Below are 27,776 nucleotides of genomic sequence, written 5' to 3'. Positions count from 1 at the left end.
CTGCAGACTTTTCAACAGGAACCTTACAGGTCGGGAGGGAATGGAATAAGACTTTTAAAGTACTGATGGAGGCCGGCGCCGCGGCTCACTAGGCTAATCCTCTGCCTAGCGGCGCCGGCACACCGGGTTCTAGTCCCGGTTGGGGCGCTGGATTCTGTCCCGGTTGCCCCTCTTCCAGGCCAGCCCTCTGCTGTGGCCAGGGAGTGCAGTGGAGGATGGCCCAGGTGCTTGGGCCCTGCACCCCATGGGAGACCAGGAAAAGCACCTGGCTCCTGGCTCCTGCCATCGGATCAGCGCGGTGTGCCGGCCGCAGCGCGCCGGCCGCGGCAGCCATTGGAGGGTGAACCAACGGCAAAGGAAGACCTTTCTCTCTGTCTCTCTCTCTCACTGTCCACTCTGCCTGTCAAAAAAAAAAAAAATAAATAAAGTACTGATGGAGAAAAAAAAAATCCCAGCCCAAAATTCACACCCAGCGAAACCACCCTTCAGATATAAGGGAAAAGTCACTCCCAGACAAACAAAATCTGAGAGAATTTATCATCACCAAACCTGTCTTACAAGAAATGCTAACACAAGTTCTTCAAAGAAAGAGAAGTTCATGAGTAAGAAAAAAATATCAGAAGAGAGAAAACTCACTGATTAACTGTATAAATTCAGAACATTCTAATATTTTAATATGTAGGTAAACCATTCATATATTTAGTGTGAAGAGTGAAAAACAAGTAAAAATGATAATAACTACATTAAAATGTTAATATGCAGGCAACACAGAAAGAGATAAAATGGACATAAAAATTCAAATGTGGGGAAAAGTACACATATAGAGTAGTTTTAGTACTTCTTATCTCTATCTCAGAAAATTTCTGTTTTTTGTATTTTTAAGCTAACTTGCTATAATTTCAAAATAGCTTATTATAACTACAAGAGGTTCTCTGTAAGTCTCCTGGAAATTACAAAGCAAAAATCTATGATAGACTTACAAAAAATAACAAGCAAGGAATCAAAGCATTACTAAACAAAATCATTTAATCACAAAGGCCGTTTATAAGGGAGGAAGAAAAAAGAACTCTGATAAAACAGAAAACAAGTACCAAAACAGCAATAGTAAGACCTTACCTATCAAAAAATAACTTAAATGTAAATGGATTAAACTTTCCAATTAAAAACACACAGTGACTAAATGGTTAAAACAAAGAGACTTATTTTACCTCTTAGGACTTGCATAGACTGAAAGTGAAAGGATGGAAAAAGATATTCCATGCAAATGGAACCCAAAAGAAGGCAAGAGTAGTCATGCTCCTATCACACAAAATCTATTTTAAATCAAAAGCAGTAAAAAGAGAAGGAGCTCATCATATAATGATGAAGTATTCAACCCAGGAAGAGGAAATAACTGTAAATATTGGAGTACCCAAATACATAAAGCAAATATAAACAGACCTAAAGGAGAGACAGATAACCATACAATAAGAGTAGAAGACTTTAACACCCCACCTTCAGAAATGGACAGATCATCCAGACAGAAAATCAACAAGAAAACAACACAGTTAAGCTGTACCTTAGATCAACTGGACTTAACATACATCGAGAGAAAAGTCCGTCTAGCAGCTGCAGAATACACATTTTTCTCAATAGCACACAGAGCATTCTCCAGGAAAGATCACATGCTAGGTCACAAAACAAGTCACCAAAAAAAATCATATTGAGCGTCTTTTATGACCAATAATGAAATAAAACTAGAAAGCATTAACAAGAAAAACTATGGAAACTACATAAATACATAGAAATGAGAAAACTTACTTCTGAACAACCAATGAATCAAGGAAGAAACTAAGGAGACAACTTAAAAAATTTTTGAAATGGGGGTCTGCGTTGTGGTGTAGTGGGTAAAGCCACCACCTGCAATACCAGCATCCCATAAGGGCACCAGTTCGAGTCCCAGCTGCTCCATTTCCAATCCAGCTCCCTCCTAAATAGACCTGGAAAAGCAACCAAGGATGGCCCAAGTACTTGGGTCCCTGCACCCACATGGGAGACCTAAAAGAAGCTCCTGACTCAGACTGACCCAGCTCAGGCAGTTGCAGCCATTTGGGGAGAGAACGAGCAGATGGAAGATCGTGCTCTTTCTCTCTGTAGCTCTGCCTTTCAAATAAATAAATAAACCTTTTAAAAAATTCTTGAAATGAATGAAAATAAAACAACATACCAAAACCTATGAAATACAGCAAAAACAGTACTAAGACAGAAGTTTATAGCAACCACATCTACCTCAACAAAGCAAAAAGACCTCAAACAACTTACCAGCATACTTCAAGGAACCAGGAAAACAAGAATAAATCAAAATCAAAATTAGTAAAAGAAAAGAAACTACAAAAATCAGAGCACAAATAAATGATATAGAAACTGAAAAAAAAAAAAGAAGTCAATGAAATAAAGAGCTGGTTCTTTGAAAAGTTAAACGAAATTGACAAACCTTTAGCTAGATTACTAAGAAAAAAAGAGAAGGTTCAAATCCATAAAATTAAGGATTAAAAGAGAAGCATTATGATTTTTTTTTTGACAGGCAGAGTTAGACAGTGAGAGAGAGAGACAGAGAGAGAGAGTTATAGACAGTGAGAGACAGAGAAAAAGGTCTTCCTTCCAGTGGTTCACTCCCCTAATGGCAGCTATGGCTGGCGCTGCCAGGAGCCAGGTGCTTCCTTCCAGTCTCCCATGCGGGTGCAGGGACCCAAGCACTTGGGCCATCCTCCACTATACTCCCGGGCCACAGCAGAGAGCTGGACTGGAAGAGGAGCAACCAGGACTAGAACCCCGGAGTGCTGGCGCCGCAGGCGGAGGATTAGCCAAGTGAGCCATGGCGCCAGCCAAAAGAGAAGCATTATGATTAACAACACAGACATGTGAAAGACTGTTAAAGATTTCTATGAATAATTATATGGTAACAAACTTGACAATCTAGAAGAAATGGACAAGTTCTTGGACACGTGTATCTTCCCAGGACATGAAGAATGGGAGTACCTAAACAGATCAATAATGATTCCCTAGTACTGAGACTCAATCAGTAATAAAAAGAAAAACCAGGACAAGATGGTTTCACTACTGAATTCCACCAAACATATAAAGAATTAACATCAATCCTCCTCAAACTTTTCAAAAAATAGAAGAGGAAGGAATTTTTCAAAACTACCAAAACCAGAAACAGACATAACAAAAATACAAAGCTTACAGGTCAATATTCTTGATGAGTACAGATGCTAAAATCTTCCACAAAACACTAGCAAACCAAATCCAACAGCGTATTTAAAAAATTATTTACCAGGATTGACTGGAATTCATCCCAGGGGTGCAAGGATGGTTTAATATATGCAAATACAATACACCACATCAACAGAATGAAGAACAAAACGCATATGATCATCTCAATAAATGCAGAAAAAGCATTTGATAAAACTCAACATCCTTCATGATAAAAATCTAAAAAAAAAAAGAAGTGCAGAAGAATATAGCTCAGAATATTAAAAGCCATTTATAACAAGCCAACAACTAACATCATATTGAATGGGGGAAAAGCTGAAGGCTTTTCTCTTTGTCTTGGAACAAGACAAGGATGTTCACTTTAAAAAGAAAAAAAATTATTTATTTTGAAAATCAGAATTAGAGACAGAGAGGGAGAGACAGAGAGATCTTCCATCTGCTGGTTCACTTCCCAGATGGTCAAAACAGCCAGTGCTGGGCCAGTCCAAAGCCAGGAAGCCAGAGCCAGGAGCTTCATCCAAGTCTCTCAAGTGAGTGGCAGGGACCAAACACTTGGGCCATCTTTCACTGGTCTTCCCTGGCCATTAGCAAGGAGCTGGACTGGAAGTGTAGCAGCTGGGACTCAAACTGGTGCCCCTATGGGATGTCAGTGTTATAGACAGAGGCTTTATCTACTACGCCACAGTGCTGGCCCCAGAATGCTCACTTTCACTACTTTTATTTCACACAGTACTGGAAGTCCTAGCCAGAGCAATTAGGCAAGAGAAAGAAATAAATAGCATCCGAAAGGGAAAGGAAAAAAACAGAAATGTCACTGTCTAAAGATGCCACTATCTCATATATTGAAAGCCCCAAAGGCTCCACCAAAAAACTATTAATACTAAAGAACAAATTCAGCAAAGTTGCAGGATACAAAATCAATGTACAAAATCTGTAGCAATGTTATAAACTAATAGTGAATTATCTGAAAAATAAATCAACAAAGTAATCCTATATCCGACAGCCAAAAAAAAAAATTAGGAATAAATTTAATCAAAGAAGTGGAACATCTCTACAATGAAAACTATACATCATTTATGAAAGAAATTGAAGAGGACACAAAGAAATGAAAAGACACCTCATACTGATGGATTGGAAGAATCAGTATCTTTAAAAAGTCTCTACTACCCAGAGCTGCTTACAGATCCATCTCAATCCCTATTAAATATCACTGATATTTTTCACAAAACTAGAAAAAGAAGCTATTAAATTTGCCTGGAATCACAAAAAAACCCTGAATAGTGAAAGCAATCTTGAACAAAAAGAAACGAAGCAGGAGATGTTATATGACCTGACTTTAAAATATATTACAAAGCCATAGTAGTTAAAACAGCATGGTAATATCATAAAAACAGATGCCTGGACCAATGGAACAGAATAGAGACCCTAAAAGTAAATCTATACATCTATAGTCAACTGATTTTCCACAAAGGTGCAAGGAACTTACACTGGAAAAAAAGGAGTCTTTTCAATAAACAGTGTTGGGGAAATTGGATATCTACATGCCTAAAAGTGAAATTACACTCCCCTCTAAAAATATCTTAAAAGACATTTCTCAGAGGAAGACATACAAATGGTCAACATATATAAGAAAAAAAAAAAAGTCAACATCACTGATATTGAGGGAAATGCAAATCAAAATAACAATGAGAAATCACCTATTATTGGAAAGACTAACGATAACAAATGTAGGTGAAGGCGCGGAGAAAAGGCTACTCTTACACACAGTTGGTGAAAATGTAAATTAGGACAGATACTGTGGAAAATCATATGGAGGTTCCTCAAAAACCTAAAGATAGAACTACCATATGATCCAGTTATCCCACTACTGAGTATATACCTCTCTGCTTCTGCCTCTCTCTAATTCTGCCTTTCAAATAATTAATTAAAAAAATAAACTGTAATACTTTTTTTTTTTTTTACAGATTTATTTATTTGAAAGGCAGAGAGAAAGAGAGAGAGGTCTTCCATCTGCTGATTCATTCCCCAAATGGTTGCAATGGCCAGAGCTGGGCTTATCTGAAGCCAGGAACCAGGAGCTTCTTCCAGGTCTCCTACATGGATGCAGGGGCCCAAGGACTTGGGCCATCCTCTACTGCTTTCCTAGGCCATAGCAGAGAGCTGGATTGGAAGTGGAGCAGCCGGGACTCAAACTGGCGCCCATATGAGATGCTGGCACTGCAGGTGGCAGCTTTACCCGCTACACTATAATGCAGGCCCTGAAACTGTAATACTTTTTAAAAATATTTATTTGAAGGGCAAAGAGCAGAGATATCCCAACTGCTAATTCACTCCCCCAAAAGGCTGCTGTAGCCAGGGCTGGGCCAGACTGAAGCTGGGAGCTGGGAATTGAAGTTAGGTCTTCCACATAACCAACCAGGATCCAATTAGTTAAACCATTACTTGCTGTCTCCCAAGGTACTCATCAGCAGGAAGTTAGAAATGAGCAGAGCAGGAACTTGAACCCAGGTACTCCAATTCAGAATGCAGGTATCACAAGCAACATCCTAAACACTGTGTGAAACACCCCTCCCCACCCCATGACTCTTCTATCCTACATTCTGGAAAACTGGAGGTTCATTCTCTGGAAAGAATAAAATATTGTATTTCTACACTGGGGGAACCGAAGCACAGCTGTGGGCTGGGAAAACTGCACTGGAAACAGAAGGATTAAATGAAAATTCACATACTGAGTGATGACATTCTTAGTCTTTTCCCTCAATTCCTAGGGCCTAGGCAGCTAGCCATACACCCTTCAGATACTACATCAGAAAAGTCTCTTTGGGGAAATGGCCAGCCTAGAGGAACTTCAGAGTAAAGTCAGGAACTGGACTAGCCTACAATGATATTCAGTTAACAAAGTTCACCTGCCCAGGAAGTTTTTCACTATCCACCCTTGAATTTGAGCAGACAAAGGTAAAGATGCCCAGATTCCACACTGGAGTCTCTGGATTCGACACCCAGCTTGGCTGCCAATGCAGGTCCTGGAAGGAGGCAAGAGGCAGTTCAAGTAGTTGGTTCCCTGCCACCCACGTGGGAGACCTGGATTGAGTTCCCGGCTCCCGGCTTCAGCCTGGCACCGTCCCAACTGTTAGAGGCATTTGGGGGAGTGAGCCAGCACATGAGAGTTAGCTTGCTCTCTGTCTCCTGAATAAATTTTAATCACCAGTTTCATGCAGTCAAAGGTCATCCGACATCTGAGAAAAGTTATCTAGTTTTAAGTGCAAAAGAAAACATATAGACAATAAAAGACCAACCTGAATAGAAGAGATTATACAGCAAGAAAACAAATAAAGCATACTATTAACTCCTCAGAGTTAAGTGAAAATATAGATTGCTACAAAGCAAATCACTTGAAGTGGACGATGATGAATTTAAAGTGACACTGGTCACACTCAGAGGCCAGGAAAAGACAAGAAGTAGATAATGAGCTGAATCTAAGTGATCTCTGGGTTTTGCCACAGAACAGAAAAAGGTTAGATTAGAGATTCCATTCGTGTAATATTCTCCAGTTGCACAAGGTACCCACAACCTTTCCAAAACATTTGTTTTTTAAATCATGAACACATGATTTCTGTATGTTGATTCAACTGGAAAGAAAGCAATACCATACCTTATTGGCAGCAACCAGGACTTTATCAAGGAACCGCAACCACTCAAAGATAAAAACTGGTCTCTTGGCTTCGGTGATTTGAGCCAAGGCTTCTTCATTTAGCAATAAACTGTGTGCTAACTCCATTAGTGACGCTGTTAATTCACACCTTAAATTAACAGATTGGAAAACACACTGTAAGGGCCCTGTAATGTGAAAAGTCACGCTTAAGAGGTGAAAAGCATCGTTTTGCTTCCCATTTCATTTGAGGGGAAAAAGCCTAACTTCTTCGAGGCAAAATCTGAGGTTTGGAAGGGATAATGGTACGAGACAAAAAAAAACACAAGATAACTGGGCTTGGTGAGGAAGAATGAATTACGGGGCAAGGGGAAAATCACAATAAATATTGCAGAAAAGGCACTGTCCTCGCAAAACATATGCCATTAGCCCACTTGGAAAACGGAAGCACCAGGGTCGGCCCCCGCGGCGGCCCCACCACGCGTCCTCTGCGCTCCCCTGCCCACAGCTCGGGGTGCTGCCACCCGGACCAGGAGGGCGCCTAGACGCCCCAGCACGAAGCTCCCCACGTCTCTCCCCGCGGGTTCGCGCGGCAGCGGCGTCAATGACAACAGCCGGCGGCCGCTCCCTGCAGCAGGCAGAGGCCTCGCGCACGGGGTCTGGGGTCACCGGGCTACTCTGCGGGACTCCGGGAAATGCACGGCGCCGCCGCAGTCCTCCTCGGGCGGCCAACCCCTCGTCGCAGGGTTCCTGGAGCTGTCAACCCCAGGAGGCGGAGGCTCGGAATAGCGCGCCGGGCCGGGAAAGGGGAAAGGTTCATTAGGAACTCGAGTTTCCGCCTCACCCCCTCTGAAAGCGTACCAGGGGCCAACGCGGGGTGTGCAACTTAATGTGCATGCTTTAGCTGTGGATGGGGACGACCTCACCTCCTTGTGCGGCAGAAGCCGATCAGCTGAGCTCCGAAGGCAGAGGCAGCCGCCAAGGGACCCGGATGCCCCGCCTCCCGCACGCCTGCCAGCAGGAAACAAGGGGACAGCGCGTGCGCGGAAAGCTGGGCTTGCGCAAGCGCAGTCGCCACGTCCTCCTAGCCCCGCCGGCAAGTTTCCAATCGGCCTAGAGCGCAGGTTCGGCCAGCTTGCGCAGGTTGGTGGGCGCATGCGCGGGGCGCGCTCTCCGGCGCCGGTCAAAGACAGGAAGAGCGCACCAGGTAAGGGGTTTGGGGCTGCGGGTTAGAATGATAAGGGGCATTGTGCGCCAGCTGCGACTGCACTGTCAGCCACATTCTCACCCTTAGGTGGTGGTGTCTGGGGGACGCTCGTAGTCCGGGGGAACGGAGGAGGGCCGGATCGGCAGGTTCCGAGGGAAGAGTTGGGACCTGATGCGTTTCTTGTTCCCTCCCTACTATACATCCAACTACTCAGTTCGTGGCTCCCCTGGGATGGGCAGTGGGACTCCTCATCTGTACGAAAACGCAGTTTTGTGGCCATCTCCTTCCTCTCTCTCTGCCGAAAAATTAACAAAAAACAGAAACAAACCTCCTGGAGCTTTCCCACTCAAAACATGTTAACTCCATTCTTCCAGGTATTCAAGCCGGAAGCCTGGCATAATCTTGCCGTCATTATTTCACACACCACCTCCAATCCAAACCTACCTTCAGATATACCCTGAGGGGTTGCCACACCGGCGTGCCCCCGGAGCGCGTTCCCCTCCCGGCTGCTCCACTTCTGATCCGGCTCCCTGCTAATGAGGCTGGCAAAGCCGCTGAAGAGGGCCCAAGCCGTTGCAGCTTGGGTGGAAGACCAGCGGCTGGAAGACCTCTCTTTATGCCTCCCTTTCTCTCTGCCACTCTGCCTTTCAAATAAATAAATCTTTACAAAAATATGTACCCAGAGCCTGACCACTTCCACTGTAGTCACTCTGGCCAAGCCGACCATGGCCTTGTGAAGCTTCTATGTTTCATGGGAATGGATGATGCTACCGTGCATCATTACCAACAGAAAGGGAGCTTTACAAAGAACCATAGCCCCCATTCAGATCTGCCTAGCACTTTGGAGACCCTTATAATCTAATCCTATTTGCAGTGACAAGACCACTGAAACCTGGATCCTTTGTACTCTTGAGCAAGTCATATAGCTATATCAGCCTTAATTTCTCCAACTGGAAATTGGGACTAACTGTTCCTGTCTTAATGTGTTGTCAGGGATGATTTTGCGAAGATGTGTGCTATCCTAGTTAAATGCTAAGCTATTATTGTAAAAAAACACTGTTATAAAGAATCAGGTTTAGAGATAGTGGGTAAATTACCACAAATGATGCAATTGGACACATTTTTAATTTGTAATAAGATAGACAAATTAAGGTTTAAGGATGCAGACATGAAAAACAAAACTAAAAAGGCCAGAAGTTACTGCCATAAAAGACAGAATAATGTCTACTCCTAGAATGGCAGGAGGGGTATGACTGGGTAGGGAACAGAAAGCCCCAGGTAGCTGACAAGTTGCTGTCACCTCATGAGAATGACAGTTTATTTTGCCTTATGACAAATTATCCCAAAATTTAGACATCTCAGTTAACTATAATCATGTATTCTCACAGTTTTTGTGAGTCAGGAATTTGTTAGCAGCTTAGCTTAGCTTGGACTCTCTTAAGAAGTTGTAGTGGGGGCTGGCGCTGTGGTGCAGCGGGTTAACGCCCTGGCCTGAAGCGCCGGCATCCCATGTAGGCACCAGTTCGAGTCCTGGTTGCTCCTCTTCCGATCCCGCTCTCTGCTGTGGCCTGAGAAAGCAGTGGAGGATGGCCCAAGTGCTTGGGCCCCGGCACCCACGTGGGAGACCCGGAGGAGGCTCCTGGCTCCTGGCTTCAGATCTGCGCAGTTCTGGCCATTGCAGCTATCTGGGGAAGACCTCTCTCTCTGTCTCGACCTCTCTCTATAAATCTTTCGAATAAATAAAAATAAATCTTTAAAAAAAAAAAAGTTGTAGTGAAGATAGCAGGCCAGGCTGAGTCATCTGAAGGCTTCCCAGGGGCTAGAGGATCCAACTCCAAAGTCGCCCACTCCTGGGGCTCCCAAGTTTGTGCTGGTAGTTGACAGGAAGGCTCAGTTCCTCCCACGCAGACTTCTCCATTAGCTTCCTAGACATCCGCAGACCATGATAGTGAATTACTTCAAGTGAGTCATCTAACTACTTTCAGCGTCAGAGTGATCTAACTAAGAGCTATTATGACCAAAAAGGCATAGCCCTTCATTTCCACATCTTATTGGTTATACAGGTCAATCCTGTTTAGTGGGAGAGGAGACTATATACAAGGATGTTAAAAACCTAGAAGCCATTTTAGAGGGTATAAGAGTGTTTGTCTTGGGGCCATAGTGGTGTGATGGGATAAGCTGCCACCTACGATGTCACTATCCCATATGGGCGCCAGTTCACATCCCAGCTGCTTCACTTCTGATCCAGCCCCCTACTAATGTGTCTGGGAGGACAGCGGTAGATGGCCCAAATGTTTGGTTCCCTGCCACCCATGTGGGAGACCTGGATGCAGTTCCTGGCTCCTGGCTTCAACCCGGCTCAGCCCTGGCTGTTGTAGCCATTTGGAGAGAACCAGTATATAGAAGACCTCTCTCTGTCTCTCCTCTCTCTTTCTCTACCTTTCAAATAATGAAAATAAATTGAAGAAATAAGACATTTATATAGGAAAAAGCATTCTTTTATTATTACAAAATCACAGCTGTTAAAGACCTTTCTTGTCCTCATCATAGCTAAACATTTATTATGAATTGATGGTATGCTCCCTAAGTAGTTATAATTATGTCAATAAAAGTTTTTAAATATTTATCTATTTTTTTAATTTGACAGAGTTAGCAGTGAGAGAGAGAGAGACAGAGAGAAAGGTCTTCCTTCTGTTGGTTCACCTCCCAAATGGCCGCTACGGCCGGAGCTACGCTGATCCAAAGCCAGGAGCTAGGAAGAATGGTAGGCTACAACATCAAAGAAATAATGGAACTAGGATTAGTGACTCTTTGCTTTTAAATCTACTTTTGTCCATTTTCTCTGTCTAGCTTCATTGTACAGACAGATTATCTTCATGTGGCAAAAAAGATGGCTTTCTACAGCCCAGTTTCACACATTCCCTGTTCAGAAACCCCAGTGAAAAGAGCTTATTTCCTTCACCACCCATTCGTTCATATCATGTAAGAAGAGATATTAATTGGCTTTGAGTCCTCTCCCCAGTTGCTGAGACATAGGAAACTATAACTGGCCATGTTTGTGCCCAAGGCACTATGGATTACTGACATTGCCACCATCCACAGTACCATGTGGAAGGCAAAAAGGACTAGGTTTCCAAGAGGAGAATGGTGGGCAGGAAAAAGCACCTATGTTCACTGCAGTAAATGACTACATTTCATATCTGGCAACTAGACTGGCAGCATTAACATTGCCTGGAAACCAGTTAGAATGCAGACCCTCTGGTACTGGTACCAAAACCAGATTCTGCGTTTTAAAATATCCCAGGACAATTTGTATACATATTAAAGTTTGGGAATAACTTCTAGTTAAGTATTTTAACCCTTAGTGGGCTCATAGTTACGTGATTTTAACTACATTAGGTAGAAACCATCACCCAAAATATTTTCATGTAAGTAAGTGAAGTACAAAGTATATCAAGTTACAGATGAACATTTTGAACATGAAGTGCTGTAGAGAGAGCCTCGAGTGGTCAGGGCAGTGTTTATGAATGAGGGTAACTTTGGCCTAAGAGGGAAGAAATGTCTGCAGTATGTTCAGTGGGCGATGAAAATCTCATGTAGCTTGAATAATGAGTCATAAGGGAGAGTCCAAGTCAGACTGTGAAAGATGACACCTCATGCATTGCATTGACTACTCCTTCCCTGCCTACATGGTCAAGTTTATTGAAAATTTTTGATACAGGGAAGCAGCCTGTCCTGACTTGTATTTTAAAAACAAAAACACTAGAGGGGATATAAAGTATGGATCAGAAAAGGAGAGGCTAAAGGTAGTGAGACCATTTAGGTGGCTGTTGTAATATTTCAGGTGAGGGGGGAAAAAAGTACCTAAATTAAAGCAGTGATCACAACTATAGGGAAAAAAAGTCTGGGAGGAAAATTATGGAGGAAGAATTGATAAAATTTGTAAGAGGTGTGGAAGGGGGAGATAGAGGTAACATTAATATGGAAATACAGGGGATAAAAGAAAATTCTGAGAGGAAGATAAGGAGCAGTTTGGATTATTGAATATGAGAACTCCAAGAGAGAGATGTCCGAAGTACTTGAATACATAACTGAGCTCTGGATAAAGCTCATGGCTAGAGATGCATAAAGTGATGCATTTTGGTAAACTAAAAAAAAAATACTGATTGTTACTTACTCTATTTGATTTGTAGATACTGTTGTCATATGAAGTTGAACATGGCAGAAGAAGAGGACTATATGTCAGATTCCTTCATTAATGTCCAGTAAGTAAATGTATACATTGAATGTGATGATATATTCTAGCCAGGTAGAATATTAAGCAATGACATTGATTTTAATAATTTTTATTTATGTATTTGAAAGGCAGACAGAGAAAGAGAATGAAACAGACAGAGATCTTCCATCTGCTGTTCCACTCCCTAAATGCCCATAACAGCCAAGGCTGGGCCAGGCTGAAGCCAGAAGCCAAACTCCACCTGGCCCCCTCGGGTGGCTGGCAGGGACCCAAGTACTCGAGCTATCCCCTGCTGCCTCCCAGGGTACATATTAGCAGGAAGCTGAATGAAAATCAGTGGAGCTGGAACTCCAGTCAGGCACTATGATATGAGATGTGGGTATCCCAAGCAGTGACACAACTGCTGGACCAAACACTTTCTCCATAAGCAATGACATTGATTTTAAATATTGTTCTTGCTGCTCTGTGGAAGGATTATGTATCCATGAAAAGATACTAGGAGCACCTTTCTCCTTTTAATGATATCCATTTTCCTTCAGCTTTTGGTTCTTTCTTACTGCTCTCTTCCAAGAAAACGTACTCCTTTTTTCTCTATTTAATCATATTTTCTCATCTAGCTACTGTTGAGCTTTGTTCTTTATTATTGCCACCCTCATGCCAAAATTAGTCTAAACATGCTACTTCTAATTTTTTTAACTGTATACTTGCTTTAGTTTCCTACAATCTGGCACCAGATTTCATTGTTTCTAATAAAATAACCATTCTCAGAGACCACTGATGATGTTATCCATGATAACAAAGATGGTCATTAAGAGTAGTACTGCATGCTCAATCAGACTTACCCCTAATAGTAGGGTTAGAAATGTGCCAGGGGATTCCAATTCAATCCCATCAAGGTGGCATGTACCAATGCCATCTCACTAGTCAAAGTGATCTGTTTCAGTTCATAATTGGTCATAATGATAGAATTAAGAGTCAAAGGGATCTGGCCAGCGCTGTGGCTCAGTTGGTTAATCCTCCACCTGCGGCGCCAGCACTCCAGGTTCTAGTCCCGGTTGGGGCGCTGGATTCTGTCCCAATTGCTCCTCTTCCATTCCAGCTCTCTGCTGTGGCCTGGGAAGGCAATGGAGGATGGCCCAAGTGCTTGGGCCCTGCACCCACATGGGAGACCAGGAGGAAGCGCCTAGCTCCTGGCTTCGGATTAGCACAGCGCACCAGCAGTAGCGGTCATTGGAGGGTGAACCAATGGAAGGAAGACCTTTCTCTCTGCCTCTCTCTCTCACTGTCTAACTCTGCCTGTCCAAAAAAAAAAAAGAGTCAAAGGGATCACATAAACAAGACTAGTGTCTGCCAATACTAACTGATAGAATTATAAAAGAGAGAACAATCCAACATGGGAAGCAGGATACACAGCAGACTCATAGAATAGCAGATGTCCTAAACAGCACTCTGGCCTCAGAATCAGGCCTTAAGGCATTTGGATCTGGCTGAAGAGCCCATAAGAGTATTTCAGGCATGGGAAGCCAAGACACTCTGCCAAAAAAAAAAAACCTAAATGAAAGATCTCTGTGAGTGAGATCCCAGTGGAAAGAACGGAGCCATCAAAGAAGGAGGGAAGGAGGTACCTTTCTCTGAAGGGAGGAGAGAACTTCCACTTTGACTATGACCTTGTCTAAATAAGATCAGAGTCAGCGAACTCCAAATGCTTCCATAGCCTTGGCAGCTCATGACAACAGCCTCGGGTGATTACTGATGCCATAAATAAGAGTGTCAATTGTTAAATCAATAGAGTGTCAATTGTTAAATCAATAAAAGGAGTCACTGTGCACTTACTCCTCACGTAAGATCTCTGTCCTTAATGTGTTGTGCTATGTGAATTAACAGTATAACTAGTACTCAAATAGTACTTTATACTTTGTGTTCTGTGTGGGTGCAAACTGTTGAAATCTTTACTTAATTTATACTAAATTGATCTTCTGTATATAAAGATAATTGAAAATGAATCTTAATGCAAATGCAATGGGAGAGGGAGTGGGAGATGGGATGGTTGCGTGTGGGAGTGAGGTTATGGGGGGAAAAAGCTGCTATAATCCAAAAGTTGTACTTTGGAAATTTATATTTATTAAATAAAAGTTAAAAAAAAAAGAGTAGTGCTGAAATACTGAGGTATTAACTCCTGTCAAGTGAATATGTAGCAATGTTATGAGAAAATGTGATATACTTGTCTAAAATAAACTCCCCCCTCCCTTCTTGTTCAGAGAAGATATCAGACCAGGATTGCCAATGCTAAGACAAATCCGAGAAGCTCGTCGAAAAGAAGAAAAACAACAGGAAGCTAATTTGAAAAATAGGCAGAAGAGTATAAAACAAGAAGAACAAGAAAGACGTGACACTGGGTTGAAGAATGCACTAGGCTGTGAAAACAAAGGGTTTGCCTTGCTCCAAAAGATGGGGTATAAAAGTGGTCAGGCTCTTGGCAAAAGTGGTAAGTCATGTTCAGAAATAGAGAGGTTTCCTAACCGCTCAATTGTCAGCTACTGATGAACGCCAGAGCAGATACTTGGAGTCTTTCTCCATCTGTACAAATGAAAACTTAAGCTTCTTAATCTCTCATGTACTAACAAGGCTTACAGAGAATTTTCATCTTCCCGTATCTATTTTAAAAACTACAGGTGCCTTCAAGAGCTACTTACAGTCCAGCCTGGCTTTCAAGGCTCTAAGGGGAGTGGATGTGGCTTACAGTGGAAGCCATACAGAATGGTGCCAAGTGATGGGTTGAGAAGAGCAGAGGTCAGAGGACAGCAGAACAATGTTGAGGGCGACGGCGGGTCACTGTCTGAGTGACCATGCAGTTAGAGAAGCTCAGTCCCACCTCCCTTTTTAGGAAGTGAAACTGCCTAACAAATGCAGGGGCTGCAGATGTTTAGTAGCTTCTGCAAACTGTTTTCTTCTCTCCTTTTTTCTAATTAGTTTGGTCTTCACATAGCAAGACTTTGCCTTCTTTTGGGACTTTCATTCTCTTGGACTTACACCACTAGTGTCGTCTCTTCTTAACATTTTTTTCTTGTTTTTCTATATTAGAGGCAGAGGCAGACAGAAAGTGCTTAACCACTGGTTTGCTTCCCCAAATACCCAAAATGGCTGGGGCTGGACCAGGACCTGAGCCAGGAGTCATTAATACAATCCAGCTTTCCTGTGTGGGTACCTGGAATCCAGTTCCTCAGCCATTACCTGCTGCCTCAGAGGGTCTGCATTGGTAGGAAGCTAAAGTCAGGAGCTAGAACCAGGAATCAAACCCAGGCACTCAGATGTGGGAGATAGGCCTCTGATCTTCTAGGCTAAATGCCCACTCCTGCTGTTGCCATTTTTTAGGGTAACATAGGAAGCTGTGAGTTAGCCTTATTGATGGATGAGGAATTCAAAATTAGGACAGGTAATCTGTTTTATATATATACAAGGATAATTTTAAAAGTTCATGGAGGGGCTGGTGCTGTGGTGCAGTGGGTTATAACCCCGGGCTGCAGCACCGGCATCCCATATGGGCGCTGGTTCAAGTCCCAGCTGCTCCTCTTCCGATCCAGCTCTCTGCTGTGGCCCAGGAAAATCAGTAGAAGATGACCCAGCCCCTGCACCCACATGGGGGACTTGGAGGAGGCTCCTGGCTCCTGGCTTCAGATTGGCTCAGCTCTGGCCATTGTGGTCATTAGGGGAGTGAACCAGAAGAATGGAAGACACCTCTCTCTGGCTCTACCTCTCTCTGTAACTCTTTCAAATAAAAAAAATATGATTCTTTAAAAAAATTTCGTGGAAAGTAGAATTAAAAGATAAATTTATGGGCCGGTGCTGTGGCATAGTAGGCTAAGCCCCCGCCTGCAGCGCCGGCATTCCATGTGGGTTCCTGTCCTGGCTGCTTCTCTTCTGATCGAGCTCTCTGCTTATGGCCTGGGAAAGCAGTGGAAGATGCCCAAGTGCTTGGACCCCTGCACCCACATGGGAGACCTGAAGGAGACTCCTAGCTTCTAGCTTCAGATTGGCCTAGCTCCAGCCATTTGGTGAATGAACCAGAGGATAGAAGACCTTTCTCTCTGTCTCTCCCTCTCTGTAACTCTGACTCTCAAATAAATAAATAAAATCTTTAAAAAAAAAAAGATATTTAGTTTGATGCAAAACAATTCAAATCTATGCATAGCTTTTTCATAATCTATGTCTTCCATGAATTTTTTGAATTCCTCTTAATAGATTGCAGTTTTGAATATCATTCTGAGGGGAGCTATGTACAGAAGAGTCGAGGGCTTCAAAAAGTTCATGCATATTTTTCCACAATTTTTAAAAAGTATATTTATTTTTATATATTTGAAAGGTAAAAGAGAAAAGACATAAAGATCTCCCATCAGCTGGTTCATTCCCCAAATGCTTGTAATAGCTAGGGCTGCGTTGGGACAAACTCTGGAGCATAGAACTCATTCTGATCTCCCCTGTGAGTGTCAGGGCCCCAAGTACTTGAGTACCTGCTACCTCCCAGAGTGCACTTTAGCAGGAAACTGGATGGGCAGCTTAGTAAGTCAGGACCCAAACTAGTCACTCCAATATGGGATGCAAGCAACCCATGCAGCATCTTAACCATACTACCAAACTCCTGCCCTTCCATGAACTATTTGAAGCCCTCTGATAAAAACATTGGAAAGGGCTGGCGCCGCAGGCTCACAAGGCTAATCCTCCGCCTGCGGCACCGGTACTCCGGGTTCTAGTCCCGGTTGGGGTGCCAGTTCTGTCCTGGTTGCTCCTCTTCCAGTCCAGCTCTCTGCTGTGGCCCCGGAAGGCAGTGGAGGATGGCCCAAGTGCTTGGGCCCTGCATTTGCATGGGAGACCAGGAGGAAGCACCTGGCTCCTGGCTTCAAATCAGCGCAGTGGCTGGCTATAGCGGCCATTTTGGGGGTGAACCAGCAGAAGGAAGACCTTTCTCTCTGTCTCTCTCTCTCACTGTCTAACTCTGCCTGTCAAACAAAAACAAAAACAAAAAAACAATAAAACAAAAACAAAAACACATTGGAAAATTCTATGCTATACTGACCTGTAATGTAGGGAAGAATTTCTAAAGTAGTCTGTATTTTGTTCTCTGTTTTAGGAGATGGTATTGTTGAACCTATTCCTCTCAATGTCAAAACAGGTATGTAATTATTTTTGTGCATTTTTATCAGTAATAATAACTTACTTAGATCTACTATGACTATTTGCTTAACAAATGCTTTTATGAAGGCACTGTTAAAGTTCTTTTTATTTTTATTAATATAAAAAGAACAGATTTCATGTATCTCATAGGTATGGTTCTAAGATAACTGTACTTCCCTCCCTCCACCTCTCCCTTCCTTAATCCCCTTCCTTCCCTTCCTTCTTGTCATTAATTTTTGTAAAGATGTGATTTTAACCACCTTATAATCACAGGCTTACTTCACCACTAACCGTAATATTCAACAAGTTAAAAAGTAGAAAGACCATGTTCCACGGGATGATAAACAAGGGCTAAAATAAACAATCAAATCATCAGATGTCCATTTCATTCCTATACATTTTTTTATATTTTATATTAACTACTACACATCAGAGAAAATTTTTATATTCATCTTTTCAAGACTGGCTTATTTCACTAGCATAATGGTTTCCAGTTGCATTACTTTTGTTGCAAAAGACAGGATTTCATTCTCTTTTATGGCTGAGTAGTATTCCATAATGTATATATATCATATTTTCTGTATCTAGTCATCAGTTGATGAACATTCTGGGTTGATTCTTTACCTTAGCTATTGTGAATTCAGCTGCAGTGAACATAGGGGAACAGATAACTCTTTCATAGGATGATTTCATTTCATTTGATAAATTCCCAGGAATGGGATGGCTAGGTCATATGGTAGATTTATTTTCAGATTTCTGAGGAATCTCCATAGTGTCTTCCATCATGGAAGTATTAGTTTACATTCCCACTAACAGTGTATTAGGGTATCTTTTCCCCACATCCTGACCAGCATTTATTGTTTTTTGATTTTTGGATGACACCCATTCTAACTGGGGTGAGGTGAAACCTCATTGTGATTTTTATTTGCATTTCCCTGATGGCTAGTGATCCTGAGTATTCTTTCATGTGTCTGTTGGGCATTTGAATGTCATCCTCTGAAAACTGCCTGTTCATGGCCTTTTGCCCATTTCTTAACTATATTGTTTGTTTTGTTGTTGAGTTTCTTGAGCTCTTTATAGATCTTGTATGTTAATCACTTATTACTTGCATAACTTAAAAGTTCTAATCACAGGAAACCCTCACTGAAATGTTTTTTAAACTTCTAACTTATAAAAATATGGGTGAAAATTGGTGTAACCGTGAAAGCACAATGCTATTTTTTAAAAAATATTTATTTACGTATTTAAAAGTGAGAGTTACAAAGAGAGAGAGAGAGAGAGAGAGAATGAGAGAGAGAGAGAGAGATCTTCCATCTCCTGGTTTATTCCATGAGATGTGCACAATGGCCAAAGCTGGGCCACGCCAAAGCCAGAAGCTTCATCCAAGGCTCTCACATGGGTGGTAGGGGCCCAGACATTTGGGCCATCTTCTGCTGCATTTCCCAGGCTATTATCAGGAAGCCAGAATAGAAGTCAAGCTGCTAGGACATGAACCGGTGCCCATATGGGATGCTGGTCTCACAGGTGGTAGCTTTACCTGCAGTGCCACAATGCCAGCCCCACAATGCTATTTTTGTACATTGAAATGTCCTAAAAGTGCTCTGAGGCAGATCTATCCATTAAATGTTTTGCATAATACTTTGGATCAATTCAAGAGAAAAGGTTTATTTTATTCATTAGGTATTCATGGAAGTATGACAGTTGATAGTTTTCCTACTTTAATAGAATATTATGTATAATATTACTGTCTTACAAGATAAAACTAACTGTCTTTATAAAAATCACATTGTGTGTTTGGGCTTTTAAAAAAATCTAGTTTTTTCCTCCTGGCAATTGTAAATATTTAAAATGTTATGTTTTGGCCGGCGCCACGGCTCACTAGGCTAATCCTCCGCCTAGCGGCGCCAGCACACCGGGTTCTAGTCCTGGTCGGGGCGCCGGATTCTGTCCCGGTTGCCCCTCTTCCAGGCAGGCCTCTGCTGTGGCCAGGGAGTGCAGTGGAGGATGGCCCAGGTGCTTGGGCCCTGCACCCCATGGGAGACCAGGAAAAGCACCTGGCTCCTGGCTCCTGCCATAGGATCAGCGCGGTGCGCCGGCTGTGTCGGTCATTGGAGGGTGAACCAATGGCAAAAGGAAGACCTTTCTCTCTGTCTCTCTCTCTCACTGTCCACTCTGCCTGTCAAAAAAAAAAAAAAAAATGTTATGTTTTAAAGTACAAAGTCAGTATGTTCATTAGAATTTTTTGTGTCAACAGGGAAAGGTGGCCTTGGTCACGAGGCACTATTAAAACGGAAAGCAGAGGAAAAACTAGAAAGCTACAGAAGAAAGGTCCACGTGAAGAACCAAGCTGAAGAGAAAGCTGCAGAACAGTTCCGGTAACACTTTGTATTGAGCTGGTTTGCTTTTCATCTCCTCTTTACAGTGGGATGTTTTCTGGTACTTGGACATGCAAAATGGTTAAATAGTCAATATAAAATGTTGTCTTCCAATTAGAATGCGACTTAAAAATAAGCAAGATGAGATGAAGCTAGAAGGAGATCTGAGAAGAAGCCAGCGAGCCTGCCAACAATTGGATTCCCAGAAGGTAAGCCTTTTACTTCCTGGTGCATGTTTTGGTACCCAATGTGATCTGCCACATATTTTATTTAAAAAAGAAAAACAAAACAGAAAGAACTCTAAGTATGGTTTATCTAACCTTTTACCTACTACAGCTTTCATTTGTTGCATACTGTTAACCTGTAATAATGGATGCAATAATGATTTATATACTGCAGGAACCTGAGTTGTCTGCATTATCCAGTAAGGGTTAAATGGTATTTTTCATTAGTTGCCGTCTGCTTACTTGGCTATCGATTACTCAGAACTGAAATGCCAGAGTGGGCACTGTGGTACAGCAGATTAAGCTGCTGCTTGGAACAACTCAGTCCTATGTCAGAGTACCTGGTTCAAGTCCCAGCTACTCCATGCTTCCAATCCAACTTCCAGCTAATGCAGTTGGGATACAACAGCTGGTGACCCAAGTACTTGGGCTCCTGCCACTCACATGGGAGACCTGGATGGAGTTCCTGGCTCATGACTTCTGCCTGGCATGACTGTTGCAGGCATTTGGTGGGGTGAACCAACAGGTAAAAGATCTCTCTGCCTCCTTTTCTGTGTGTCCTTCTGCCTTTTGTACAAATAAATAAATCTTAAAAAAAAAAAAAAAAAAAAAGAGGGTCCAGCGCAGTGGCTCACTTGGCTAATCCTCTGCCTGCAGCACAGGCATCCCATATGGGCGCCAGGTTCTAGTCCCGGCTGCTCCTCTTCCAGTCCAGCTCTCTGCTGTGGCCCGGGAGTGCAGTGGAGGATGGCCCAAGTGCTTGGGCCCTGCACCCGCATGGGAGACCAGGACTAAAAACCCGGCTCCTGGCTTTGGACCGGTGTAGCTCCAGCCGTAGCGGCCATTTGAGGGGTGAACCAATGGAAGGAAGACCTTTCTCTCTGTCTCTCTCTCACTGTCTAACTCTACCTGTCAAATAAAATAAAATAAAATAAAATAAAATAAAATAAAAAGAAAGTAGGGGTGGGCATTGTAGCACAGAGGGTTAAGCCACCTCTTAGCCCACATCCCACAATGGAGTACTGGTTTGAGTCTGATCTAGCTTCCAGCTAATGTATTCTCGAAGCGGTGGATTCTGGCTCAAGTGCCTGTGCTCCTGTCACTCATATGGGATACTCAGATGGAGTCCTGGCTCCTACCTTTGGCCTGGCCCGGTCCTGGCTCTTCGGGGCATTTGGGGAGTGAACCAGCAAATGGGAGAATGGAAGATCTCTGTCTGCCTCTCTCTCTCTCTCTCTGCCTTTCAAGTAGTTGAAAATAAATAAATAAAACTGGAATGTGTGAAAATTCTGTTCTTCAGAATATTTAACTAACCAGAATAGCCTGTTTTCAGTCCATATTCAGAATTTGTATGTTTCTAACTGGTAAAATCAAGGAAAACAGTTGCATTATTCATATTTGGATTTTAATAATGTATCTTTGCTTTTATTATCTTGGGGTAAAAATTTATCTTGGGGTCAAAATACCATCAAAATAAAATAACTTCATTTAAAGTCTTAAAAATGTGAAATTTCCGGCCGGCGCCGCGGCTCACTGGGCTAATCCTCCGCCTAGCGGCGCCGGCACACCGGGTTCTAGTCCCGGTCGGGGCGCCGGATTCTGTCCCGGTTGCCCCTCTTCCAGGCCAGCCCTCTGCTGTGGCCCGGGAGTGCAGTGGAGGATGGCCCAGGTGCTTGGGCCCTGCACCCCATGGGAGACCAGGAAAAGCACCTGGCTCCTGGCTCCTGCCATCGGATCAGCGCGGTGCGCCGGCCGCAGCGCGCCGGCCGCGGCGGCCATTGGAGGGTGAACCAACGGCAAAGGAAGACCTTTCTCTCTGTCTCTCTCTCTCACTGTCCACTCTGCCTGTCAAAAAAAAAAAAATTAAAAAAAAAAAAATGTGAAATTTCCCTCACGTATAGACTGCTGGAAGCAATCTCACTTTTCTGTATTTCCATAGTTCTTTATTTTGAACGTGTTTTTGCAGCACTTTGATTTGATAGCTTACATGTATTGTTTTTTTGTTTTGTTTTGTTTTGTTTTGTTTTGACAGGCAGAGTGAGAGAGAGAGAGACAGAGAGAAAGGTCTTCCTTTTGCCGTTGGTTCACCCTCCAATGGCCGACACAGCCGGCACACCGCGCTGATCTGAAGGCAGGAGCCAGGTGCTTATCCTGGTCTCCCATGGGGTGCAGGGCCCAAGCACTTGGGCCATCCTCCACTGCACTCCCTTGCCACAGCAGAGAGCTGGCCTGGAAGAGGGGCAACCGGGACAGAATCCGGCGCCCCGACCAGGACTAGAACCCGGTATGACAACGCCACAAGGCGGAGGATTAGCCTAGTGAGCCGCGGCGCCAGCCACATGTATTGTTTTATACCCATCATGTGTCTTTCCTGCTAGACCGTCAGCAGCAGCTTGGAGACAATATTCTAATTGGACTTTGTATCCCCATAGCTCGTGTTATGAGCGTCCCTGTTACAGCAGCTCTCAGTAAATACATGTTAACATGAATGTACTTGGGGGAGGGCTCATGCTTAGCTATGTTTAATGAGAACAATTCTGCATTTTCAGAATATTCAAGTTCCCAGGGAGGCATGGTACTGGTTGAGGCCAGAAGAGGAGACTGAAGAAGAGGAAGAGGATGAAAAAGAAGAGGATGAAGATGAATACAAGAGTGAAGATTTAAGTGTATGTTGTGGCACCATTTCCTTTGTAGCAGGTGTCTCAGGCTTAGCACTACTAACACTTAGAGCTGGAGAACTCTGTTGTGGAGGGTGTTTTGTGTGTTAGACTTGTTTAGTGGCATCCTAGGCCTCAACCTACCAGATCCCATTTAGTCCTAAATTTCCCCTGAGGGAAAAATAACTGATTGAGAATTGCTGCACTGCAGGATTATTGTATTTGCCCCAAACCAAATCTTCGTGTCATTTTCCCTTCTAGTTTCAGATTACTCTCTCACCTCAGCTGTAGCTTTGATGATGGATTGGCTGCAAATGTAAATTATTTTCATTAAGACCTTGTTTCCTTTTAAACTTCTGGAAGAGGTTCTAACATGTACTTCTTTCACCAAAAAAGTCGATCAAAAGGGAATGGAGATTATTCAAGAAAAGAAGATAACACTCCTGTGGTTATTTGTGTATAAGAAATTTGCAGAAAACATTCACAGTTTCAAACGCCTGTGTTCCACTTAACCTAGGAACCCACTGATGAGAACTTTTATGCCAGAAGGAGGCAGTGTTAACCTTCATTTCATCTAAGGGAGGCAGACCTTGAAAGTAGAAGGGTCTTTTAAGAGTACTAATTATAACAGAGCCAGCCCAAAACTTTTCTCAGTGTTAACAAATAGTGCTTGTTGTATCTATTAGACCCGTGAAAACCTCAGGGTGGCTCGTAAACTGAGACATGTTCTGACCTTACTGTTGGAGACTTTAGCAGAAGATTTAAGGCATTGGGCTAATTTAGCATAACCTAAGGGCCAGCAAATCAAGGTTCTATTCAATGTAAACTACTAATATACTTGTGTTTTATATTTAGGTACTAGAAAAATTACAGATACTGACTAGTTACTTAAGAGAACAACATCTGTATTGTATTTGGTGTGGAACAGCCTATGAAGGTAAGATGTTTTTAATAAATACTGAATACGAATGCTCTTTGATTTTTCAGAAGTCAGATTTCACACACACACACACACAAATACACATGGAAATTTCTTTTTTACTCAGGTGGCAATGTGTGACGAATGTTTTAAAGAAACAGTGGATGGGGTGGGATTTATAGCATAGTAGCTGGCTATATCCTATAACAAAGTGTCTGGGAGCAAGTCCCGCCTTTGCTTCCAATCCAGCTTCAGCTAATGTGCCTGGGACACAGCAAATGATGGCGCAAGTTTTGTGTCTGTGCCACCCATGTGGAAGACCATAATGGAAACCAGGCTTCAGCCTGGCCAGCCCCAATGGTTAGAGGCATTTGGCAGGTGAACCAGCAGGTAGATCTCTTTCTGGGTCTCTCTCTGTCACTCTGCCTTTCAGGTCAATAAATAAAGAAATAAAGAAAAGCAGTAGTGGACATAGAAATAATTGAGGCCTTACTAAAATTCTTTTTAACCTTTTAGAAACGACTGTGTAGAAGGAAATTTTTGGTTTTTGTTTCAAAAGAAATAATTTTAGAATAACTTGAAAATGAAAGAAAAATGAATGAGTTCATTCTCAAGAACTTGAGAAAACATGAATTTTCTCATGCCTTTTTTAAGGATTCTTTGTTATGCTACAGATATTTGAAAGATACTTATATTAAGTTTTAGAACTTTTTTAAAAAAGATTTATTTATTTATTTGAAAGGCAGAGTTACAGAGAGGCAAAGGCAGTGAGAGAGAGAGAGAGAGAGAAAAAGAGAGAAAGAGAGATCTTCCATCTGATAGTTCACTCACCAAATGGCTGCAATGGCTGGAGCTGAGCCAATCCGAAGCCAGGAGCCAGGAGATTCTTCCAGGTCTCCCACATGGGTGCAGGGGCCCAAACACTTGGGCCATGTTCTACTGCTTTCTCAGGCTATAGCAAAGAGTTAAATCAGAAGTGGAACAGCTAGGACTCGAACCGGCACCCGTATGTGATGCCAGCACTGCAGGTGGCAGCTTTACCCACTGTGCCACAGCACCAGCCCCCATATAACTAGTTTTTATGTACTTACATATAGAATATTGTTCCTGAACCATTAAAGACAGATACATTGAAATCCACTCCAATTTTTTTTTCTTTATGAAGAAAGAAATTACTTAAAACTTGCCAATGTCTCATTGAGCCATATGCATCTCCTTCTAACACATTTGCACAACCTGCCTTTACTATCTTGTATTTAAGGATTTTGTACTTGACAGTGTGGAATTTTTCTTTATTGCTGCTTTTATCTTTAACTGATTTGTTTAGCAGAATAAATAGGAAATACATCCAGTCACAAATAAATGTTATACTAAAACAGTTTTCCAGACTTTTTTGCTATAAAAGTTGCATTGATCTTTTATTTCCCTCACATAAATTACAGACAAAGAAGACCTGTCTTCAAATTGCCCGGGACCAACTTCTGCAGATCATGACTAAGATTATTCTCAATAAAGTGGAAATTTTTTATATTGGTAATGAAAGAGGATCTTTATATAATGCTTTGTTCTTTTTGTACTTTGTGCTTGGAATAGAATGGTTTTATTAACTTGAAAAAAATAATGCAGTACTATATCACAGACATGGACAATTACAGTGTATGCTATTATTGTGATATTTGTGGGGGTTAAAGGATCCCAACAGGTAACTGTCTTATTCCCCTGTCCACTGGGAAGACATGGGAGTCAGAAAGAGGTCAGAGTATCAGCTCAGTCAGTGAAAAAGCTAAACTACAGAACAAAGTTGACGTTTTTCCTCCAGTCATATTCCCTAATATTTCTCTGTGATGGGAGAGAAGTGCAGACCTCTGCCTTCTGGGGCAGAGTCCCTCTTTATATTCTGGGTCCTCTTAGTTCTCAGTTTGGGATCCCACCAGAGACAGCTCCACACGTGGTCAGATAGGACACTTCCTTGTTGAGAAGGAATGAGTGAGGGTTCAGCGAGCTTATTCCCACACTTCTCTCTTAGGGAGCCAGATGTTCCGTTCCCTTTACCCAAGCCTGAGGAGGAAGGGAGTATTCCCCTCAGTGAGCCTGGCGTCAGAGGCAGTGTGCCATGAACACCACTGACTTCTAACCAGTTTTAGAGACTGCTCATAAAGTTTTCACAGCAATGTGTATATCCATTGTAAGTGATCTGTCCTAAGTTTTGGCTAAAGAAACTTGAGAATTGGGAGGAACCTTAAATGTCATGGGATCCAAGGACTTAATGAATTTGGAAGTCCCTTGACAACATTCTCAGCAGGTGATCATTCAACTTCTGCTTTTATTCTTTGAGCCCCAGAGAGCTCACTGCTATAAAGCCATCCCAGGGGCCCAGCACTGTGGGTAGCCAGGTGAAGATCCAGCTGCTCCACTTCCAATCCAGCTCCCTGCTAATATGCCTGGAAAAGCAGTGGAAGATGGTACAAGTGCTTGATCCTCTGTACCCACATGGGAGACCAAGAAGAAGATCCTGACTCCTGGCTTTGGACCAGCCCAGCTCCAGCCATTGTGGCCATCAAGGGAGTGAACCAGCAGATGGAAGGTCTCCCTCTTCTCTTTAAAAAAAAAAAAAAAAAAAAAAAGGAAGGAGAAGGAGGAGAAGGAGGAGGAGGAGGAGAAGGGGAAGAAGGAAAGAAGGAGGAGGAGAAGGAGGAGGAGGAGGAGGAGGAGGAGAAGAAGAAAGAAAAAACCCATCCCATTACTGGGTAATATTTCTAAATTACTTTTAAAGCTGTTTTGTCTCTTAAACTGGTGCCTGTCTGCCTATAATTTAACTGAAATTTAACCGAATGTAGCTATAGGCATACGTGTGATACCTCTGGCCCAGTTCATGCAGTGTAATATGTCAAAATCATGATCCCTGTTAAAAATGTTTATGCTTTAGGCCAGCTTTGGGGCACAGTGGTAAAGCTGCCACCTGCAATGCCATCATCCATATCAGAGCACCCATTTAAGTCCCAGCTGCTCCACTCACAATCCAGCTCCCTGCTACAGAAAGCAACAGAGGGACCGGCACTGTGCCACAGTAGGTTAACCCTCCACTGTGGAGTCGCATCCCAGCCGGCACTGGTTCTAGTCCCAGCTACTCCTCTTGTGATCCAGCTCTCTGCTATGGCCTGGGAAAGCATGGAAGATGGCCTGAGCACCTGGGACCCTGTACCCATGTGGGAGACCCGGAAGAAGTTCCTGGCTTCTGGCTTCGGATCTGCTCAGCTATGGTCATTGTGGCTATTTGGGGAGTGAACCAGCAGATGGAAGATCTCTCTCTCTCTCTGTCTCTGCCACTCTGTAACTCTGCCTTTCAGATAAATAAATCTTTAAAAATAAAAAAAAAAAAGAAAGAAAAAGAAAGCAACATAAGATGGCCCAAAGTACTTGGGCCCCACCACCCTTAAGGGAGACCCAGATGGAGTTCCAGTTTCCTGGCTTCCGCCTGACCCAGCCTCAGCTGTTGTGGCCATCTGGAGAGTGAACCAGTATATGGATGATCTCTCTCTCCCTTTCTCTGTCAGTCTGCTTTTCAGATAAGCTTTTAAGAAAAAAAAATAGCAAAATTTGCATGGGTTAAGATAACTACAATTTGTATTAACTCTGCCCAAATAGTGCAAAAGTCCCGCCCTCTGAGAGTCTAATGTAATCAGTCACTATGGTCTTGGATATCAGTACTCTCAATTCTAAGAAGCAGCAGGGCCTGAGAACCACTGGTATAGTTAACTTCTGGGCCTCAGGTTCTCCATCCAGAACACTAACCATTTTTGTGGATGTAATATGTATATACATATATATACATATATATTGCATATATATATTCACATATATGTATAATTGACTTTATGTGACTATATACTATTATTTAATATTGTTTTGTAAAAATAATAAAGTATGAATAGCTAAAACAATGGAGTACATCTTGCCTTGGGATTACAATCAAATCGTTTCCTGTCATTTCTGCCAATATGGTAACATTTAGTCAGTCCTAAAGCTATGTGGATAGTTTCAGATGGAATGCAGTTAGACAGGAACTGGCTTCCTCCCATTCTCC

The 27,776-nt window shown here is 42.7% G+C and overlaps 2 protein-coding genes across 12 annotated transcripts in view; one reads left to right on the top strand and one right to left on the bottom strand.

The window, feature by feature from the left end:
* The window catches only part of HEATR5B (HEAT repeat containing 5B), a 119,503-nt gene extending 111,442 nt beyond the window's left edge, over positions 1-8,061 (bottom strand). For 2 of the 9 annotated variants that reach the window (XR_016230478.1, XM_051842984.3), the window contains exons 1-2: positions 7,766-8,061; positions 6,908-7,055 (exon numbers count right to left, since the gene is read on the bottom strand). Coding sequence is in view for 3 of the 9 variants with exons in the window: in XM_051842984.3 (XP_051698944.3) it covers positions 6,908-7,055; positions 7,766-8,061 (444 nt within the window). In the remaining 6 variants the exon portion in view is untranslated. Of the gene's footprint in view, positions 1-6,907; positions 7,093-7,765 lie in introns of all 9 variants that reach the window. The other 7 variants (XR_016230479.1, XM_002709922.6, XR_016230480.1 and 4 more) reach the window with 4 other exon arrangements.
* GPATCH11 (G-patch domain containing 11) lies at positions 7,968-25,234 on the top strand. Of its 3 annotated transcripts, XM_089327754.1 has the most exons (10): positions 7,970-8,111; positions 10,759-10,875; positions 12,305-12,376; positions 14,607-14,833; positions 17,474-17,515; positions 19,772-19,892; positions 20,011-20,101; positions 22,666-22,782; positions 23,629-23,710; positions 25,135-25,234. In XM_089327754.1, exons 3-10 carry the CDS (start codon positions 12,318-12,320, stop codon positions 25,188-25,190), a joined length of 795 nt encoding a protein of 264 aa, XP_089183880.1. In that variant the 5' UTR covers positions 7,970-8,111; positions 10,759-10,875; positions 12,305-12,317; the 3' UTR covers positions 25,191-25,234. The 3 variants fall into 3 exon arrangements, with proteins under 3 accessions (XP_002709967.3, XP_089183880.1, XP_089183881.1); XM_002709921.6 differs by lacking the exon at positions 10,759-10,875 and having other exon boundaries at positions 7,968-8,111; XM_089327755.1 differs by lacking the exons at positions 10,759-10,875; positions 14,607-14,833 and having other exon boundaries at positions 8,035-8,111.
* Positions 25,235-27,776: the final 2,542 nt, after the last annotated feature.

This window comes from Oryctolagus cuniculus, chromosome 2, assembly GCF_051225735.1.
Source record: "Oryctolagus cuniculus isolate XC-2025 breed Fujian yellow rabbit chromosome 2, ASM5122573v1, whole genome shotgun sequence".
Classification (NCBI taxonomy): Eukaryota; Metazoa; Chordata; class Mammalia; order Lagomorpha; family Leporidae; genus Oryctolagus; species Oryctolagus cuniculus.
The sequence above is the reverse complement of the archived record's forward strand: the minus strand, read 5'-3'. Positions and strand labels throughout refer to the sequence as shown.